This window comes from Miscanthus floridulus, chromosome 12 (assembly GCF_019320115.1).
Source record: "Miscanthus floridulus cultivar M001 chromosome 12, ASM1932011v1, whole genome shotgun sequence".
Taxonomy (NCBI): Eukaryota; Viridiplantae; Streptophyta; class Magnoliopsida; order Poales; family Poaceae; genus Miscanthus; species Miscanthus floridulus.
Genome location: NC_089591.1, coordinates 69,197,274 through 69,218,211, shown reverse-complemented (window position 1 = coordinate 69,218,211; position 20,938 = coordinate 69,197,274). Strand labels below are relative to the sequence as shown.

Here is a 20,938-nt window from a genome sequence, read left to right as displayed (position 1 = left end):
GATTAATAAGAACCCTACTTCTTTGGCTGCGTTCGCTAGTCTGGAAAAACTAGACCAGCCGGCTGCTCCTCACAGGTGCACTGTTCATCAACTAGACGTTACAGTGTTTCTTTCTCACACAACCAGCCAGTTTCAGCCAAGTTGAACGGGCCTTTTTCTCCAACGATGACACGTGGTGATGTCACGTGAGTCGGTGAGTGCAGGAACGCATGACCCATCACATCTTTGAGTTTGCGTAGAGCTAAATCGATGGGACATCGTTCCGTAGAATTAAAAAAAAAAAGTATACAACCGTTCAGCCCAGGGCTGCAGCCTGCAGTTTGATGGGCTTTTTCTCAGTCCTTATTAGCCCCGCTCGGACAGACGTGTCAGTTCGCATTGGCCACTGGGCCCATCCCGCGGTGCACGCATGCTCCGGTCACAAGCCAAGCAGCAACACCGGAAGGTCCGGCACACCGCAACACAGCAAGAGCCCCGCGAAACCGCCGAACCGTGAACGAGCACGCGCAAGCGCAACCGAATTGATGCCTCGGACGATCGCCGTGCGGGCCGCGGCGAAAGGAAAGGCGTGCCGGCGGTGGTTTTCCACGGAGCTGGTGCGGGCCGGGAACGCCCGGCATCTACCGCTGCAGCCTTGGCATGGTCAGGTCAGCTCGCACCGGCAGCCAGCAGCCAGCAGCCAGCAGCAGTCGCGGGGACAGCAGAGCAGAGAGCCGGTGGAACCCGGTGCCGTGTGCTTCGAACACGGAAAACATCAGTCAAAGCTATAGCCTATACTCGTAGCTAGGTCGTAGCTAGCTAACGACTCTCCCCATCTTTTGGCGCTCGAGGAACAACGACTCTCCTGCCTTTTGACAAAAACCGTGTCTCGGCAATAATCTCTCGGTATGTTCCATTTTCCATCTATATTCAGCGGATTCTTCACCGGATTCACGACTAGTGGCGGATCTACAGGGGGGGCTCAAGCCCCCCTACAGCCGGCAAGCCCACGGAGCCCCCCTAAGCCTCTCCTACAAATTTTCACTATTGTTGTGTCTTGAGAAGGAGAGGTTGCATATGTGAGATGTGTCTAGAGGTTAAAGAAAGAGCTCTGGTCACAACTTAGGCCAGCCGCTTGTATGTTTAGCCCCATCTATTATATTTTTCTGGATCCGCCAATCACGACCGAATCATTTCCTAGAACCCCAAGCCCAACCTGCACATCGGGTTGGTTGCGGAAAAACACCGCATTTTCCATGGATTTAGTAGCGCAGATATGTATGTATAGTATATATACGTGAGGGCTGTGACTGCGGATGGATTTGTTTATATGTACTTATTGCGTCGAGAGGTCAAACAAACAACGCAATTTGAATAGCGCAATACAATACATTAGTATATTGGTTATATATTGTGTTGCGGCCAACGGCCATCCTTGCATATATATACTCGACAGTCAACATCGCCGAATCAGCACTCGGAAGGTTCGCTTCCTGGGTTTCTGTGGGGCTGCTAATGCCGCCTGCATGCACATTTGACACCTGATGATACTATAATACTACCGTATACGTACTAATATTGTTTCTTTGTGCATTAAGTGAGACTCTTGTTTTTTATCAAAAAAAAAAGTGAGACTCTTGTCAGCCTATCGAAACGAAGAGGGTAGGCTCTGGTGACATGGGCACCGCACCTTAAGGTGGGCAACTACTTCTACAAGTATTAGAAGAGAAAATTGTCTTGGTTTTTCTTCTCATGTAGTGTCTATACATAATACATGCCATGTTTTTTACTATTTTCATTTAGGGACTCACCCCACCATGTAACTGTTTAAGTGAAACTAATTAATCGATGCAACACAGCAACACTAGCTAGAGGTAGAGTTAAGAGTTCATCAAATCAGTGTCGGGTGTTTTGTTTTTCCTTCTGTAAAGCCTCATCTGGAAGAAGAAAAAAAACATGACGGCTTCAATTATGTTGCCGTCAATTATGTTGCAAGAAAAAAGGTGGACCTTAGATTGAAACTTTGAAATAAAGAAAATGCTTCGATGTTCTATAGCTTGATGCAGCCACTAGCTGTCCATCTGTTGCCTACCCACTTAGACATGTGCAACCGTACGACAGGCCAAGCAAGTGTGAAACACAGCAAGCGCGAATATATCAGTCTTACGTGGTGCGAGATCTCTCCAGCACCTGCCCTCTTTGACTTCGGTAAGATCCACAGACGAAGCAACAACGACGGGTAAATAGAAATAGTTTCTCTCATAACGGCCACAGGCTCTTCAATGTTGCCATGCACGAAACATCCATTGCAAGCTAACCCTCCCTATAAATACACCGCACTACCTTCTCCGGGACAGGACCGCGCATATATCCCTCCTGCACGGCTGCACCCCACCAGGCCGGACATGTAAACGAACTTGCAAGCGCAGCGCGTGTTCCGTACGTCGATCGACCGATCGAGCTGCAGGAAGAATGAAGATGGGGAGGTCCCCGTGCTGCTGCCACGACGCGGGCGTGAAGAAGGGCCCGTGGACGGAGGAGGAGGACCGCGCCCTGGTGGAGCACATCCAGCGGCACGGCGGGCACGTCAGCAGCTGGCGCAACCTGCCCAAGGCCGCCGGGCTGAACCGCTGCGGGAAGAGCTGCCGCCTCCGCTGGACCAACTACCTCCGCCCCGACATCAAGCGCGGCAACTTCACCGCCGACGAGGAGAGCCTCATCATCCGCCTCCACGCCCAGCTCGGCAACAAGTACGCCCCCGATCAACGTCAACCCACTCACGTCACGCACTCATATGATGATGGTCACCATCACCATGACACCCATGCATGCATAGCCGCCGCCGGTCACCTGCTTTTGCTAGTCTTAGGAGTAATAATTACACGCTGAAACGGTACGCACGCTGTTTGTCCTGGGTTAGGTGGTCGACGATCGCGACGCACCTGGACGGGCGGACGGACAACGAGATCAAGAACTACTGGAACACGCACATCCGGAAGAAGCTGCTGCGCATGGGCGTCGACCCCGTTACGCACCAGCGTCTGCCCCCCGAAGACATCGCCACCGCCTCCCCCGGGGCGATCCTCTCGGCGGCGGCGAGCCTCGGAGGCCTCAGCAGCGCTCTGATGCAGGTGCAGGCGCTGCAGCTTCTGCTGCAGGCCGTCAATGGAGGAGGAACAAGCGCTGCTGCTGGTCTCATCCCTAGCCTCAACGCAGCAGCCGCCGATAACGCCATTCTGAACGCGAGTCGTAGCATCGTTCCGAGCTTATTACAGGACCAGATGAACCTCCTCGTGTCTCAAGCGAGCTACGGGTCACCTGATCATCTGAGCAACATCGCAAGTTTTGCAGAGCAGCAGCACGACGTGGTAGTGCAGCGACTGAACAACGCTTCGGCTCCGGTGGTCGGCGGCGCGTATGCAGAGCCGCTAGCTGCTGCATTGGTGTCTACGGCTTATCCGCAGGAAGTGGCGGCTGCGGCTGACAGACCCGTGCAGGTTTTTGCCGAGCTTCTGTCGGAGTCCATTGAGATGCCGAGCATGTGCTCTCTGGAGGACGACGAAGACGCTTTCTGGAAGGACATGCTGCTAGAGAGCAGCAGCTTGCCACTATGAAATTTCCATGCTAGGAAACGGAAGGACTGGTGGGGCATGCCTTGTACAAAATTGTGTGATTATTGTCTCAATTATTTTAACTAGCTTCGCATTATCTCACTTTGGTCTATCTATATATCAGTGATCTGTGTACAGTGTGTTTCACACAGCTCATACCCCAGTGATATATATATATGCGGCTTAATTGTGTAATGAGCGCTTATTCTTGTAATATATAGATTGCTCCTTTTTTTGGTCAACATAATGTCATTAAAAAACATAATGATGCTGGAGTTTTCGGGTTAATCATTTTGACTCCGTTGACATGTTACACCACCTATATATACCATCAATCAGATAATAACCCACGTACGACTGAAATCGATATGACCATAGTAGAGAACAAACGTACGCTCACATGGTCGAAACCAGGGGCGGATCTAACGTGGTGGGGGCGGCGGCGGGAGGGGGGGGGGGGGGTTGTTTCTAAAGCCCCCCTACCGCCACTAATCCCATGGAGCCCCTCCAAGAATTTATACTGTTGCTTTGAGAAAAGGCGAAGATGAAAGCGTTGGAGGCAGCGTGGCCTGCGGCATCGCAGGGGCAACAAGCGGGGCCGGCCTCTTCTCGCCCAGCAGGGCGTTGGGGCGGCGAGCGAGCCCGGGTGTCGGGGGCGGTGAGTGTGGCCAACGTTGTCGCACCTGTCGGTGGCACGGAGCCCCCGAGCCCAGGCGTCGGGGGGGGGGGGGGGGGGGGGGTGGCGGCGTGGGGGCGGCGATCGCGGGCGATGCTATAGCCGTGGTCAACTCTTGCGTCAACCATATGGCGGCAAGCCTGGCTCTGCACAATGGGCTTGACAGACGATGATAAACTCATAATTTCAGCCTCCTAAACTTTCATCTTAGATCTGCCACTGACCGAAACACTGAAATATTCCGCGAGGAGCTCTGCTTTTTAGTACCTTGTAGGGTAGTCAACACTCCACAATTTTGTTATCGGAGTAGATGTGCTGATTAGTATGTACCATTTTATGTTCAACGCATATATTAGCGCTAATGACTTTAGATTGCTATCGTTTGGGTTAGTGAAAGAGTTGGTATTTCCCGAAAAAAATATTTTATCGTTTGGGTTAGCAGAATATTATCAGATTTGATATACTTTAATCGAGTAACGCTAAGAGAAGTCCAAATAAAATGAGTATAACATTACACAATGATATGTACGTATATGCGGGACACACACGCAATTGCATATGCAACATATGACACTCGAAGAATTTATTTCACATCAGTTTGTTCAAATCATGCGAAATAATAATTTTATGTTTTATGGTAAAAATTTCTTTTCTCGGGAAATCAGGTTGACGTGTACGTCATACATATCACTGTTGGTGATATTGATGCTAACGTTATCCATGGCCTGAGTTTCTCACAAATATCTTGTGGAGTGCATTAGTTAGAGTAGGAAGCTGCTTTGTGACGGCGAAGAAGCGGCGAGGGCGACGGCCTTCTAGAGATGGAAGCTAAGCCTGCAGCAGACTGCGGAGTACAATCACCGCGCATATAACGGCATCGATTACAACTCGAGACCGGACTGGCATATACAAAGCCATGACCTCACCCATGACTTGGCGTCCTGATGAATGATTATGATCCCCACACATTGGCCCCGTTCGCTGGTCTGAAACTTGGCTGAAACTGACTGAAAAACATTGTTCCTGCTGGACTATTGTGAGAGAAAAACATTGTTCCGGCTGAAAAAAGAAACCGAATATGAGGTAAGCCGAACAGTGCCAACAGCATCAAAAGGGGGCTCACCACACACCACCTACCTGCTTGTAAGTAGTTAGGTCAGTAAAAGGGTTGCCCGAGGTTTGAAGCCATTGACTGTCTCCAAAAGGGTATGGGCGATCGATCGATGTGAGTGATCATCAACTTATCATTGAGTCATTCTGATTCAAGACTTTCAGAAAGCAGTCTCTCGCGGCCATTTCAGAGGATATGACGACGGGGGCCATTTTTTTATGCAGAAGGTAAAACAAACTCGCTTTGACCTTTAGTTAAGAACTTCAGACTCCAGAAGCAATATATGTACGCCATCAAACGAGTGAAGACATTTCCACTCGTTGTCCCCAAGAAGAGAACTGCTGCATGCGTACGTAGCCCCGTAGTACGTGCATCTTTTACCTATGAAACCTGCGTTTAAACCGTGGCCAGCTAGCGTGCCACGTCACGGGCTTTTCGCGGCCGCTCGATCGGACGCGCTGATGGTCCAGATCGGGCGATCCGCGGTCATTTTACGAAAAACCTCTTCTATTTTTCGGAAATCAACCCATGCTCGAGAGGCCCTCTCAGAATATTTTGTAAAAAAACACCTCAAATTATTTCTATATCAACCCGCAGTCCAGAATAGATGTGCTCTGGTTTTTTTTGCAAAAAAGACCTTTACTTTATCGAAAATCAACCCGCGCTCCAGAGACACTCTCAGCAATTTTTGCGAAAACCTCCTCAGATTTTTATCAAATCAAAAAAATAAATTAGCTTAAACTTTAAAATTGCATAGTAAATCACAGAAAAATTATAAATTAGAAAATCAAGTTGATCTGAAATCCTAACGAGTAGAACTATGCAGTACATCCATAATATCACATGTTTTAGTAAGGATTTTTTCATATAAACTTTTACCTATGCTTTTAAGAGGCAAATAAAATTATACCTTTATAATGATAAAATCTAAAAAATACATAAAAATCATAAAATGAATAAAAAATTTTGTTGAGTTTCTCATCTCTACACCTATATTCTTATTGCCACTGGTCTAATCGAAAAGAAAGGTGCGGCCCACGTTTGTAGTGGGTTTCAATTCAACAAAGATGGCACGAAGGTGACATTTGTCGACGACACCCTGAATTTTTTTAAACCCTGCTGCTGAATGCTGACGTTGCCTGATTACCCGTGAAGACCACGAACAGATAAATGCTTATGAACGCGAGTGGTGGGGAGGAGATTCGTGTACGAGAAGGTAACCAGCAAACAGCTGAGCAGTAACCGATGGATAAGTCCGTGCATATTCAAGGGAGCCCGGATTTGACCGTCGTTGTTGGGTCCTTAACGCAAAGGCAAGTGGTGGATGGTGCTCGCCGTCGTCCGTCGTCCGTCGCCGCTGACGCCCGGCGCAGCTGAAAAACGCTGGTGCCTGACGCACGGCGCGACTCGCCGGCGAGAGATGTCTCGAGCCGCGTTTACCTAAGCCGATCACTCGACGCCGACGTGCGAACCAAACCACTACTCCTAGCTGCGACTGCGAGAGAATGTTTAACAAACGCAGGCGTCCCCGTTGAGCGACAGGGCGAGACGGAATGAAACGCATGCACGCGTCTCACGCCGCGACGACTTTGTTCTCCGGCGACGGCGAGCCAGCCTTTTGCAGACAACCGCTAGCTGCTGAAGGGAAAGGTTCGTGCAGATACAACAATTGTTGGAGCTTTTTCAAGGCAAGGCACGCCATCGACCGTGACAGCCGGAGACGCCGGCCGGGCGTGATTTTCCTCGAAACAGGTGGATGATCCTCTGCCGGGCCGTCTCCGGCCTCTGATCCGGGTCGTGGCGAGATTTTGCGCGCGGTTAGTTAAGCGCGGGACAGGGACGCCGCGGCGGCGTCCTTGGTGTCTCCCTCTGTGTCACGCTGTCGCGCGTCACGGCCTGGAATTTGGAGGCAGAAGACGAGCCGTAGAAGTGGAACGGAAGCAGATGGCGCGATCACCCTGATGGATCAGAAAGACTGACGCTTTTAGCTTTTATAAGTAGATGAGAGGCGCAAAAAAAAAGTAGATCTACCACGTAAAGATAGCCTCGGTCCTACTCGTAATACGTCCGAGACGAAACGGAACGCCATGTTTAGCAGAAAATCGTGAGGTCATGACTCATGAATCATGATGGACTCCAATTTTTCAAGAAACTTCGGTTTTTGCTTCCTCAGGTTGAGCAGTAGAGTACTGCCCGGTTTGACTCACGAAAGGCGTTCAAGCCCGAGTGGGAACCATAAATTTTGGTTAAGGGAGGCCGAGCAAACATGATTACATCTCATAAGTATGACAAGTATATACAATAAATATATAAATATATGTATCAATAACTTTCTCCGTACTTATAAACATGTAGTTAGTATTCATAACGAAAAATCACTATATTATTGATAAAAAAATATAGTAAATTGATGATTTACTATACTATTTACTATACTGTGCAGTAAATATTTACTGAATATTAACTATTTTTCACTGCGTCAGGGGGGCCACGGCCCCTGCCAGCCCCCCTTGGTTACGCTACTGAGCCCGAGGATCTGGATGGGTCTATTTAAGGCCGGAAGAAGAATTTGGTCTCGTTCTTTACTAGTGCTTAAAAAGAGGGGAAAAATCCCTTTTTACCAAGAAGCGGGCTTGGCGTTTTTTTATAAGAAAAGAAAACATTCTTATAATGCAGGTTATCTTTAGAGCTACATATTGGACTCGATTTTGGTCTCAATTACAGAAGTAAAGCAGTTCGGGCGACCATGAAGTGGGCTTGCCGTTTTTCGAAAACAACTATGTTGCAGATCTTCGCCAAGCATGAGTGAATGTCTTCTAATAGCCTTGAGGCTTAGTTGGCCCTTTTGAATTGTCTTTTTTGTTTCCAATGTTTTATTGCTTTTTGCTAGTTTAGTTCTTTTAGGTAAAGGCTACTTTGTTATAATAATGGATAGGTTGTGTGTAAAACTCTTGCAGAGGTCGGAATATTATTCCCTTTTCTAAAAAAAAGCCACACACTTACCTACATTCTACACAGGTTAGAAGTTGTTTCAAGGCAATTTCATACCTCATAAGGTTTTTAAACCAGAAAATGCCTTTAAGCATCTTTTTTTTGAAAAATCTAGAAATAGATAGAACACAACAAACACAAATAATATATTTATACAACTTGAAAGTATCTCTAAAAATTTCATAAAAAATAGATTTAGCTGTAGGAAAGTAAGAAAAATATCTAGAAAACTGAAATGTTTTCAAAATATTCTGATCAGTGTTTAAATAAATCCTAGATATTTTATAGTTGAGAGGTTAAGATATCAGATTTTAGAGTTTATATAAGGATAAAAATTAGACAAGCCGATGTTTCAAGAGGTAAATGAGACTTAAAAAACCTGGTGGAAAGAAAATGTGACCCTGGCCCAACCCACGACGTCGTCTTGCCCTATCCAGCAGAGAGAGGCCCAATAGCCCAGCTTCCCTTGTCCCAAAAACAAGAAACAGCCCAGTTCCCTCCACCTGATTGTCCTCTGTTCAAAAGAGGAGGCGAGTTGATTTGATTTTTCCGTGTAAAAAAAAAAAAGTCTAGACGTACACCAAGTTGTTTCGCTGCCGCCTGCCGGCGGGACCCACACTTCGGCGACAGCCCCTTCGCTTTCGCTGCTTTGACTTTGCTTAAACCCCCCTCCTCTCCCTCCACCTCCTCCCGCGCCGCCGCCCCCGTCCCCCGCCGCAAAACCCTAGCTCCGACGACCCCCGCCGTTGCCGCGGCCGCCAGAACCAGCCATGGCTTCGACGCATGTTCTTAAGAAGAACTACCGCTGCGACCGCTCCCTGCAGCAGTTCTACACTGGCGGGCCCTTTGCGGTCGGCCTCGCCCCCGGCGGCGACGGCGAGGGCGGCGCCGAGGCTGAGGCCTTCCTCGCGTGCGCGTGCGGTGGGGAGGTGCGCGTGGTGTCCGCCGCGGACGCCTCCGCCATAGGGGAGCCCATCGACGGCGACTCGGAGGCCATCACCGCGCTGGCGCTGTCCCCCGACTCACGGCTCATCTTCGCCGCGGGGCACAGCAGGCTTATTAGGGTCTGGGACCTCGCGTCCCGAACTTGCATACGCAGCTGGAAGGTGAGTATTGAGCCGTCCTGTGTTTTGTGGTGACTGCTCCCTGGTATCCACATTGCTGTGCACGGATTAGTGAATTCGACCACAGGAAATCAATTTTACGTGAATGCTGCTAGATGACCCTGTATCTAGCTATAAAGTAATCCGGAGCTTATTCACGGCATAACAAAAATCTCGGAGTTCTGGTAGTGGTTTGACAGTTTAAAAGATAGCTTAAATGTAGTTGCCCTAAGCTTAGGTAAGCTTGTATCCTTGTGTGAATGTCAGAACTGTCAACTGCACATATTCTAAGCTATTCAGCTCTTCAACCTGTAACATTATTCGTTTGATGTTTTGGTTACAGTGTGTTGGTAGGGATAGGGGTCATTGTATAGTAACCGTGGGAAGTTAAATGGATTGAAGTTTTAGAAGCTCTTCAAGAGCTTTGCCAATAAATCTATGAGACTCTAGTAGTTTCCTTACAAAAAGCATTTTGTTGCACACGCCTAAAATACCAGAACTCATGCAGCTGCTTTTCATAAATTGTGATTTGTGCGAAGTTAAATTAAATGTGATGCTGTATTGTAATGTCTTAGTGTTACCTTCTTATCTTTTCTGTTTAATTTTGCAAAGATAAAGGATACCGTTGTTATTTCCACTGACCACCGTGATGTTACAATCAGACATACTAATTTGTTACAGAGCTTGTGCACAGCTTTTCAATTTTTCATTGTTTGATTGATCTTAATCCTGCCATACTGATTGTTGTGTTAATTAGTTAACTTAGAGACTGTATGGCTGATTTACCACTACAGGCTAACATCTTTTACAATTAAAACTTGCTGATGCTATTATGTTAATAATACTATGCTAGTATACTGCCATGTGAGGTAAACTAATGTATTTAACTTATGCCGTACAGGGACATGATGGTCCTATCATGGCCATGGCATGCCATGCTTCTGGTGGTTTGCTTGCAACTGCCGGAGCAGACAAGAAGGTCTGTGTATGGGATGTCGATGGTGGATTTTGCACCCATTTCCTTAGAGGCCATACAGGCGTTGTGACGACCATTATGTTCCACAAAGATCCAAAGCGCCTTCTGGTGAGGACAATTTGAAGATAAGGAATTGTGCTTTTATTGAACTGGATCACCGAAAATGGCTCTGGGAGCTTGCTAGTTCAAATCACTTCATTATTTTTATGCAGTGTATTCCACTTTCTTTTAATGAGCCCAAGATAACCTTTGTGTGCTGGATCTCCAGTTGTTTTCAGGAAGTGAAGATGGCACCGTGCGAGTGTGGAACCTTGAAACCAAAAAATGTGTTGCTGTGCTTAAAGAGCATTTTTCGGCAGTCACTTCATTGACATTGTCTGATGATGGACAAACATTGCTCAGTGCTGGGAGGGATAAGGTATGAATGGTCTCATGTCTATTATTCATTCTAGAGCTTTCATTCTGCTATCATTACATATGTTTTAAAGTGAAACATTTATGCTTCCCTTGTACTGGAATATATTCATAATCCCTCCGGTCAAAAATGCTTGTCAAATTTGACTTTGCACGGTCTTTGATGTCTATCTTTGACCAGCAATTTTTCTTCTTAAAATCCTTCAAATTTAAGAGATGTTGCAGGCATTTGATTACAAATCTACACATGTTTCCAAACTGAATAATGTAATAGTTATTGATGTCTGTAGTTTTTTAGGTTTGACCAAATTTTGTCTTAAACGACATGTTTTTGTGACCGGAAGTAGTATATTCTTAGGGCTCCATGGGCTCTTCAGAACTATATAGAGTAAGTTGAGGGGCTCAAAACAGTCTAAACTTGCTGGAAGTGTCAGAAGTTGAAGCTTTTCCTCCCATTTTGTGCGTGGACCTTTGTGCTCAAAAAGTGGTGGTCATAGGAGTACCCTTTTTGCTTGAATTTTGATATTTCTAACGTGGGCATTTACTGTGGTGTGCATTTTCTGTGTGTTATTCTGAATGTATGGAACATCTGCAGATTGTTACCGCGTGGGATATTCGTAAGTATAGCTCAAAGAAGACAATACCGACATATGAAATGATAGAAGCTGTTTCCTTCATTGGATCAGGAAGTGAGCTCTTGGCTTGTTTGGGCATAGAACTGGCAAATATAAAGGAGAAAGCGGCCGGTTATTTTCTTACAGTTGGTGAACGTGGGGTTGTGCGCATCTGGTGCTTGGAGAGGTACATTAGTTTGCATTTACATCCTCTTTTGTTCTTTGCATATTTCTGTAGTACATGCAATCAATGGCTTTTCTGGTCTTCTACAGTTCTCTTTGCGTGTTCGAGCAGCAAACATCTGATGTAACTGTTAACTCAGAGAACGAGGAAACCAGGAGGGGCTTTACATCTGCTGTTATGTTGCCAAATGATCAAAGATTACTATGTGTTACTGCTGATCAGCAGTTTTTGTTCTATTGTCCCAAAAGAACTGATGATGGGACCTTTGAACTGTCCCTATATAGACGACTAATAGGTTATAATGATGAGATTCTTGACTTGAAGTTTGTTGGGGAGGAGGAACAATATCTTGCTGTAGCTACCAACTTGGAGCAGGTGAGCTATTCATAAATGATGTCTGCACAGTTCTTGTTGGCTAATGCACTCGAAACTTATCAACTGTTACCTCCATATTCAGGTCCGTGTTTATGATGTTGCATCGATGTCATGTTCTTATGTACTTGCTGGCCACACCGAAATAGTTGTTTGCATTGACACCTGTGTCTCTGCTTCCGGGAAGACACTTGTTGTAACTGGGAGCAAGGATAATACTGTAAGTTGTGATGTCTGGACCTGAAAACTATGTTGACTTACCATAACGTTTTTGTTTGTGGTTTCTTTGATAATCCTCACTGCTGTTGAGTGCATTATTGTGCTGCTTTTCCTATTTTTGAGTGTGACCTTTTTTACACAGGTGAGGTTATGGGATGCTGAAAGAAAAAGCTGTATTGGCATTGGCAAAGGCCATCTGGGAGCTGTTGGTTCTGTTGCCTTCTCAAAGAAAACAAAGAACTTTTTTGTTAGTGGCAGCAGGTTTGCTCTTCAGTTTGTCTGTAATCTTTGTTTGCCTGAAGTGACACCAAAATTGTTATTCTAAAATCAGACTATCTTTTTGTTAGTGATCGAACCATTAAGGTATGGACCTGGGACAATACACTTAGTGATGCTGAAGATGAAGTCCCTCTTAAAGCAAAGGCTGTTGTAGCTGCACATGATAAAGATATTAATTCTCTGGCAATTTCACCTAATGATGGCCTTGTTTGCAGTGGTTCTGAGGTAAGATGGTAGCATGATACTCCATTCCAAATTATAGGTCACTTGGTTTTGTCCTAAGTCAAACTTCTCTAACTTTGAACATGTTTATTGAAAAATTCACTATATCTACAACATTAAAATAGTTTCATCAAATCCACCATAAAATATATCTTGATACTTTTTTTAGTATTATATATGCTAATATATTTTTTTCTAAAAACTTGGTCAGAATTTATAAATTTGGCTTAGGACGGAGCTAAAATGACCTATAATTTGGAAAGGAGGGTGTAGTTCTTTTTTATGTGACTTTTCCTTTTATCTGGCTTACATCATGTGGTTTTCATTATATATTATCACCTTTATTTTGTAGGACCGAACTGCTTGCATATGGAAACTCCCTAACCTAGTGTCCTCTATTGTCCTTAAGGGACACAAAAGAGGAATCTGGTCAGTTGAGTTTTCTCCTGTTGAACAATGTGTCATGACATCCTCTGGTGATAGAACAATCAAAATATGGTCCGTTGCTGATGGCTCATGCTTGAAGACATTTGAGGGTCATACATCAAGTGTTCTGCGAGCTTCTTTCCTTTCACGTGGAACTCAAGTTGTTTCTTGTGGTAATAGGAAATAAGATGTTCATCGAAGTTATTATCTTTAGCCTTTAGGGAGTCTTGTTGACTCTGTTCTTCTGATGTTCCTTAATTCAGGAAGTGATGGTCTAGTGAAGTTATGGACAATCAAGACAAATGAATGCATTGCTACTTATGATAAGCATGATGGGAAGGTATGATATCATTGCCATGTATCAGGGTAGAGTTTTTTTTTTTCTGTCTCATTGCTGGAGGGGACTCAAAACTCACTATTATTTGTTCCACAGGTCTGGGCATTGGCTGTTGGCATGAAAACTGAAATGGTTGCTACTGGTGGAACTGATTCTGTCCTCAACCTGTGGCATGATTGCACCATGGAAGATAAGCAGGAAGATTTCCGTAAGAAGGCAAGTGAATCCTTCTGTTACACTTTCAGCATAATATATAATTGCAAACAAGATGTGCTTGCTTTTATGTAATATATATTGCTGGAAGAAAACTGTGAAATACCTGACGTTAGACCTTGTGTATATCATTGGCATATGATATATGATATATCTGTGAGTTTACCATATTCTTGATATATTCATCTTTGCCTCTGTTTGTTGGGTTTAGGGATCTATACAGGCATATGTCACTATGTCAGGCATCTGCAACACTCAAATTCGTCATTTCTTGCAGGAGGAAGAAGTTTTAAGAGGCCAGGAATTGGAAAATGCTGTGTCAGATTCTGACTATGCAAAGGCAATACAACTTGCATTTGAGCTTAGAAGACCACACAGGCTTCTAGATTTATTCTCACAGCTTGCCAGGTACTATTTCTTGATTCGAATGAAATCAGCAGTTTTAAATTATTAACATGATGTTATACATCATTGGGTTTGCAGGAGAGCTGATGCAGAGGATCCAATAGAAAAGGCTCTTCTTGGTCTTCCAAAGGATGGCCTCCGCGTGCTTCTTGAGTATGTCCGTGAATGGAATACGAAGCCCAAGTTCTGTCATGTTGCACAGTTTGTGCTTTTTCGGGTATTGAGGAGTTTCTCTCCCACTGATATCCTGGAGGTAATAAATTTTCCCTCTTCCTAAGCCGTTTTAACTTCCCTCATCCTAAGGCGTTTTAACATTTATTAAGAATGTGTTCATGGTCTTACAAACTTTTGCTTCTTCTCATGAGATGATTTGTGCTTTTATCTCTGCAGATCAAGGGCATCAGTGAGCTCCTTGAGGGCCTTATTCCGTATTCGCAGAGGCATTTCAGCAGAGTCGATAGACTAGTCCGAAGCACGTTTCTGTTGGACTATACACTGATGCGAATGTCCGTGGTAGATCCAGATGTAGATGCGGGCACAATCAAAGATGAAATGAATGGTTCATCTGTGGAGAACGGTGAACTTGCAGAGCCTCGGCCTGCTTCACCTGTACCAGAGAAGTCAAGCAAGAAGAGAAAATCCAGGAAATCAAGTAAAAAGGGCAAGGAGAAGAAGGTGAAGGTTGCCTCGAGTGGACACAGCAATGATGTCTCTGATGAAGCCTGAATATCTAGCTGAGAATCTGGTTTTTGCTTATGCGTGCTGCCAATTTTGTAGCTGCTGTTGCAACTGACGCCGCCCAATGACAAAGAATCGCATCTGATGTAAATGCATTTTTTTTTTGCTGCGTTTATTAGAAGACCACAGTGCCTTTAAGGCATCTCCTATCTGTTCCAAATTTCCTTAACTTATTGGAGTGTATGGTTTGCTATCAAAATTTGCCATGCCAAAGGTTTTGGTAAGCAAAAGTTGCTAAAAGTTAGGACAAAAATATTTTACATAAAATTTGGCAAGCCAAATGTGAGATGTTGCAAGTTTAGGTAGCAAACCAAATGCCTGCCAAAAACTTGGTTAATGCATACCGCCTAACAAAGAGGGTCGCTTTGGTTACCAAGATTCTAGAAAATTAGTTTCTTTAAATTCTCCAAGAAATATATTTCGAGAACATATATTTATTTGGAGAAATAAGCACAACAAATAAATTCGAAATAAATGGCAGTAAGCACAAGAACACGTCTCCCTTTTATCTTAACAAATTATTAGACAATATAGGTTCTCCAATTATTTGTTGTTTTTAGTACTATATTGCCTCATTATAAGATGCCATCAAACCCCTTTCCCTGGAGGTGTTGTTTCGCCATCTTCCGGCCCCAACCGATCGCAAATTGTGCTTCCTCATCACGGGTGAGAGCATAATTACGCCGCATCACTTGGCATGGTAAAGGAGGAAACAAGCTCTACTGTTTCCTACCGACAGGGAAGACAGCATCACTCGCCAAATGCCAAAGTGATGCGGACAAGGCATTTTACAACAGAACCAGTAGGCCATGGCCAATCAGGTACAGAAGGGAAACTAGAAATGGAGCAAGACATTCTGGAACACAGCAGCTGGACATGGCATTATCTTTGAACCACTGAATATGGATTGAATGAATCTGGTCAATATATATAGGGATTGGGCTTAATGCCTGTCCTATCCGAACAGCACTACTCGTTTACACATCAGAGCAGCTTGTCTAACGGGCATTCTGCTTCCCAGGTTCATTCATTCATTCATAATGTGGTGAATGGCCACCGAATCATGTTCTGATGATGGCGACACAGGTGCCTATGTAGGCCAGCGGTGGACCGAGTTTAGTCCAAGGACCCGCCAAGCTGTGTAGCCATGCCAACAATTTTTGTCATCCAGCCACAAGGGCCTGTCGATCCGAACTAATGAAGCCACTGCATGCTGGATGTTGATATATACAGGTGAGGTGGACACCTCTCGGTGCTTTGGTGATCATGATGCGCCTACCGCCATTTCTGATGGTTTTTCTTGTGCCTCGTCCTTGCCCAACAATGCTGGTGTGACTGAAACAACACCGATCAGGAATAGCAGTGCTATCGACTGGGTGTCGTAAAGGTCACTCAGCGAAGTTAACTCCCCAAGAGCAATTCCAGCCTGAATGCATTACAGTAGGGGGGCAATAGCAGAACTGGTATTAGCACAATGGGGACACTAGATGGCAACAGGTAAACAAGCATGATATCTGACAACAGAACTTACCCTGACAGTCACATAAGCAGCTGGGATAAGACCAATGAGAGTTCCCAGTAAGAATGTATGGTAGGGGACATCTACTATGGGCGAAGCTAAGTTGATGAAGGTATTTGGCAATGTTGGGGTTACCCTGAGGAAAAGCATGTAATTCAACAGCTTCTCTCTTCTTTGAGCAACCTGAAATGGAAGACAATTTACCTCTCCTCAGTTATGAGATACATAGTCTCTGAGGGGCTTAAATCAGATAGCTTAACAAAAGCGTAGAGCAATTCAGAATAAACAATTTGAGCCTGAATACGGACTTTAGAAACAAAATTAAATTGGGCGATTTTGGTCTTTAGATACCTGTCTCTGGAAGAAGCTGAGCTTATCTGGCCACAGTGTGAACACCAGTGGCTTCCCAATCATCTTCGACAGGAAATAGCACGAAGAAGCACCAGCAGTGGCAGCAAAGACCACCAGGGCCACGCCCCGGAGTTGCCCAAATAGAGCACCAGCAAGCAGAGACATGAATATTGTCCCTGGGATCATGAAGGTCTGCATGAAGATGTACACAGCGCAATAACCTACCAACACCTGTAGGGTGTAGTCACTAGTATAGTTCTCAAGATGGCCACTGCAAAGAAATAAACTAGTGATTAGAAAACAAAGCAAATTTTCATTTCAGTGGTACTAGCAATTACTAAGTACTGTGCACACATCTGAACTTTCATTTCGGCAATAAAAAAACAAAGGGACGTCCAATTTGGTAGTATAGCAAGAAACGAGAAGGCAATGTGCAAACGGTAAACCATTAGTATGGGAAACAAATAGTTGACGTGTGTAGACAGATCAGATCCAGTGTGATTATCGGCTCAAGGCAGATGGAACACGCTTCGACCAAGTCCAAAAGCATATGGCAATTGTGGCTGGCACGAAAGTGACATGGTAATTAGGAAAAATAAAGTGACATGATAATTAGGAAAAATAAAGTGACATGATTAAGTTACCCTTTTAAAAATTTATCCATAGAAATATAGATTTGAATTGGAAAACCAGGTTGTAATTCAAGTTGATCGGTTAGCAGATCTAAATCAGGGTACAACTAACAGCACCAACACTAAGCAGTACAGTACTTGAATATGGCACTGGTCTTACTATTGAGAAATCTAATCTTTCTAATTTGAAGGTAGGTTGGTACAGAACACAAACAAATCATCCGTTTGCAATTTCGAATTAACAAAAGGGGCAGCAAATTTCACCAGATCCATGCTATACGCCTTTCAGAATTTCCACCAAACTAACGTTGAGATCCATTCCGGATCACGAGATAACCGCTAACTAATTCCTTGCAAAGCTGCTACCACCAATCAACTGTTTCATTGCGACAAACGCCAGCCAGTGTCATTTGGCATTGAAATCGCAGACAAAGAATCAAATGTTTGCTGTGCACATTATTATTCTTCAATCGAGCCACCAATACAGATTTGCCTTGCACGTACGAGGGAAAAAAGAAGAAGAAATGGAATTCGAATTGTGCCTTGCAAACTACTCCATTTAGAGGATGTAGACAATTTGCGTGCAGAGATCAGCTAATAATCATAGGGAATCTTGGCATCAAATTCCGGACCAAAACAAAAAGGCTGAAGCTTTCGTGAACAGAACTGACAAGGCACCAAGTCACCAACCGGAACAAGAAAAATGAAGAGCTTATTACGGGGGCAGGAGAAAGGAAACATACGTGAGGATTTGGAGTTCCTCGAGATTACGTGGCAACTTGAGGAAGCTGTAGTCGGAGTCCGGCATGGAAAGGTAGACCCCGACGAGCCCAGCGGCGAAGGCGGCGGCGACCCCGGCGCCGAGCGCGGCCTCCCACACCGGGAACCTCTCGTCCCTCCCCATCCCTCCGCCTCCTCCTTCCCCTCTCAAAAACCGGGGGAACCGGGCGAGGAGGACAGAGAGACAAGAGACGGAATTCGAGAGGAGGAAGAGGAAGAAGAAAGAAGAGAGCTTTCCCTGGCTCCCCCTCTCTCTCTCTCTCTCTCTCTCCTACCTTCCCACTTCCCTTGCCTTTCTCCTCCCTGCCTTTGCTTTTCTTGGACGAGTTTATACGGGAGGGGCGGAGGGAGGGAGGAGACCAGCAGCGAGAACAGGGGGGTCGGGAGCTGGAATAGAATATTCTCTCTCTCTCTCCTGTTTATTTTAGCTGATTGCCTTTGGGCTTGTTTGGCAGGGCTCCTCTCCGGCTCTGGCTCCGGCTCCTCCAGAGAAGCCCTGCCAAACGTTTTCTTGGAGGAGCCGTTTTTCAGTAAAAAACAGAGGAGCCGGAGCCGTTTTGGAGGAGCCACAATTTGTGGCTCCTCCAAAACGGCTCCGGCTCCTCCGGAGGAGCCCCTCGGGAGGAGCCGTGCCAAACAAGCTTTGTCTGAACAATTTTCTGCCCGTCTTCGTGTTTCTTGCTTGGCTTTGGCGTTGCCGTGGCGTTGGTGTGAAGATAAACATGCTTTTTGGTCAGGTTTTGTTGGGTCTGTGGCGTTCTGGCAACTTTCAGTTCTCGGCCTATTTGATATGGTTGCTTGCTCCTGTTTATCTTGCTTGCTTATTTTTAGCAAAACTGCAGCCAGTTCATAAAAAATAAACTTCATTTAAAAAAAAAGAATCGTGTGTGTGGGTTTCTTACGGACGGCATTGTTTTGTTTGGGCGTAGACAACCAGACATGGTTGAAATGTTGGTGATGTGACTTCGCCTAGTTGAAAACATCAAGCACGTCGGTTTTATCTCACGTTTTCAACAAGCTGAGTCGAATACAAATGGACCGTTGCGTTGCTTGGATGTAGCCTCCAACCTCCGCCAATTTTCGAAATATACAGCCTTTTTCTTTTGAGAAATCGAAATATATAGCTGTGCTCCCGTTTTAAAATGCTCTTTTGCTTGTTTGGTTGGTTTGGGCTTTTTGGCTTCCGATATTTTCAATCCATCGGTGTCGTCCGTTGGGACCGCCCGGCCCGCTGTGATCGTGATTGCCGCTTGGGCACACCACAACGTGGCTCCTAGTGCTGTTGTTTCGTTTTTGCTTTGCCATCGACAGCAGCGGCGCGCGCTTGCAGCGCCACCGCGTGATGTTTTTTACTTCAATAATAGGTACTGTAAAATATAAACCGCAGCGTCTGACGACCGCCGCTCTCCGCCCCCCCCCCCCCCCCCCCCCCCCCCCCCCCCCCCCCCGTACTCCTATAGACATCGACAAGTCGCAGTCACAGCTTCAGTTTCAAAAACAAGTGGCGGATTGAATTGAACCGCCAGGTTTTGAGAATGTCCTTGCCAAATTTCCGGCGATAATTGAAATGGAATGGATGGATTTGTTTGGGCGAAATGATCAGCAGACTGACCACATCACATGGGCTGGAGCACGTAGATGCTGCCTCCGTAGGTCTCACCGTGGACCCGCCGGCCTTGCCATGTGTTGGTTCGTATACAGGTACCCTGACTGTACGCATGCAGCAGTACCCACCACCACCTCACCACTAACCGCTAACTGCCACTGCCATGTTCAGTCCAGAGAAAACAACGAACTCCCCATTTGGCCATTTGTGCATGTGCCGCACGATCGTTGTAGATCGCAGCTCAGTCTCAGAGAGAGGCAGGGCTACGCGGCCTTCGGCGTGGAACGATTGCAGATTTCAGACAAATTGGCGGTCGAAACCATCCATGTACCGAACAAAGCCTGCAGAATAAACAGGTTACAGATCTCAATCTCATGTGGATACTATATTTGTTGTCATGTGTTTGTCACTACTCCTACCTAGGATCCAACTCGACGAACACCAAAGGTGGTTGCAATTCTTCTGCAACTGCAACGGATCTCGCCATGGCAGGCAGATCAAGCGCTTGTGCAGAGTCAGTCAGTCAGCAGTGACTCGGAACTCACGTGAGACAGACGGAGGGCGCACTGGATTTGGACCTGCCGGTATTGAGGCTGGAGCAGCAACGCACGCAGCTATGGAGGAGTAGGACTGACGAAAAAGGCTCCTCGCCACCCATCTGCGAACACAAGGTTGACAAGTACCCTTGTATGTTCGTTTTATGATGAGTGATTGTCAATGTGATCCACGAAGTAGGTTGAGTGGTGACTAACCCTACCATGGCGAAAGCTATGTGTGCGACATGTCTTTTGGCTTGTGTTGTGCAGGTGTGGAGCTCGGATGCGGTGGTCAACGGCGAGGTGAAGGTCAAGGAGGACGTGCCGTGCCGACAGACCGGGAGCGGTGAAGGACGGACGTGAGGCTTGGACCGAGGGACCCAGAGGCCGGGTGACTAGCCGCGGTGGCTGACACTTGGGACATCAACAAGTGCAAGAAGACATGGAGTGACGGTGTTGACCGGGTCAAGACGGCGGACACGTGAGTCGAGCAAGGCTTAGGAGGACTTGGCGGGCCGGCCGGTCGAGGACGGCGGTGACACGCGTCGGATGGCGGGGGACGCGTATGGAGTACGCTACTCGCGGACGGTTTGATGGTTTGGACCTCAAAACCATCGGATGGACGGTTTATGGGTTTGAGCCTC

The 20,938-nt window shown here is 46.0% G+C and overlaps 3 protein-coding genes across 3 annotated transcripts; 2 read left to right on the top strand and 1 right to left on the bottom strand.

Annotated features, from left to right (window-relative positions):
* The first annotated feature begins 2,457 nt into the window (after window positions 1–2,457).
* On the top strand, window positions 2,458–3,593 carry LOC136495179 (transcription factor MYB41-like). The gene is made up of 2 exons (XM_066491168.1): window positions 2,458–2,729; window positions 2,900–3,593. The coding sequence occupies exons 1-2, from the start codon at window positions 2,458–2,460 to the stop codon at window positions 3,591–3,593; spliced, it is 966 nt and encodes a 321-aa protein (XP_066347265.1).
* A 5,401-nt stretch (window positions 3,594–8,994) lies between these two features.
* Window positions 8,995–14,965, top strand: LOC136497049 (protein TORMOZ EMBRYO DEFECTIVE-like). Its single transcript, XM_066492837.1, has 14 exons — window positions 8,995–9,474; window positions 10,373–10,555; window positions 10,716–10,865; window positions 11,457–11,662; window positions 11,749–12,034; window positions 12,117–12,251; window positions 12,393–12,511; window positions 12,598–12,754; window positions 13,104–13,350; window positions 13,441–13,517; window positions 13,611–13,730; window positions 14,005–14,135; window positions 14,211–14,385; window positions 14,523–14,965. Exons 1-14 carry the CDS (start codon window positions 9,139–9,141, stop codon window positions 14,856–14,858), a joined length of 2,658 nt encoding a protein of 885 aa, XP_066348934.1. The 5' UTR covers window positions 8,995–9,138; the 3' UTR covers window positions 14,859–14,965.
* Window positions 14,966–15,724: 759 nt separating this feature from the next.
* On the bottom strand, window positions 15,725–18,521 carry LOC136496475 (uncharacterized membrane protein At4g09580-like). The gene is made up of 4 exons (XM_066492164.1): window positions 18,116–18,521; window positions 16,741–17,011; window positions 16,402–16,572; window positions 15,725–16,296 (listed from the first exon to the last, which is right to left on the bottom strand). The coding sequence occupies exons 1-4, from the start codon at window positions 18,274–18,276 to the stop codon at window positions 16,135–16,137; spliced, it is 765 nt and encodes a 254-aa protein (XP_066348261.1). The 5' UTR covers window positions 18,277–18,521; the 3' UTR covers window positions 15,725–16,134.
* Between the last annotated feature and the right edge of the window lie 2,417 nt (window positions 18,522–20,938).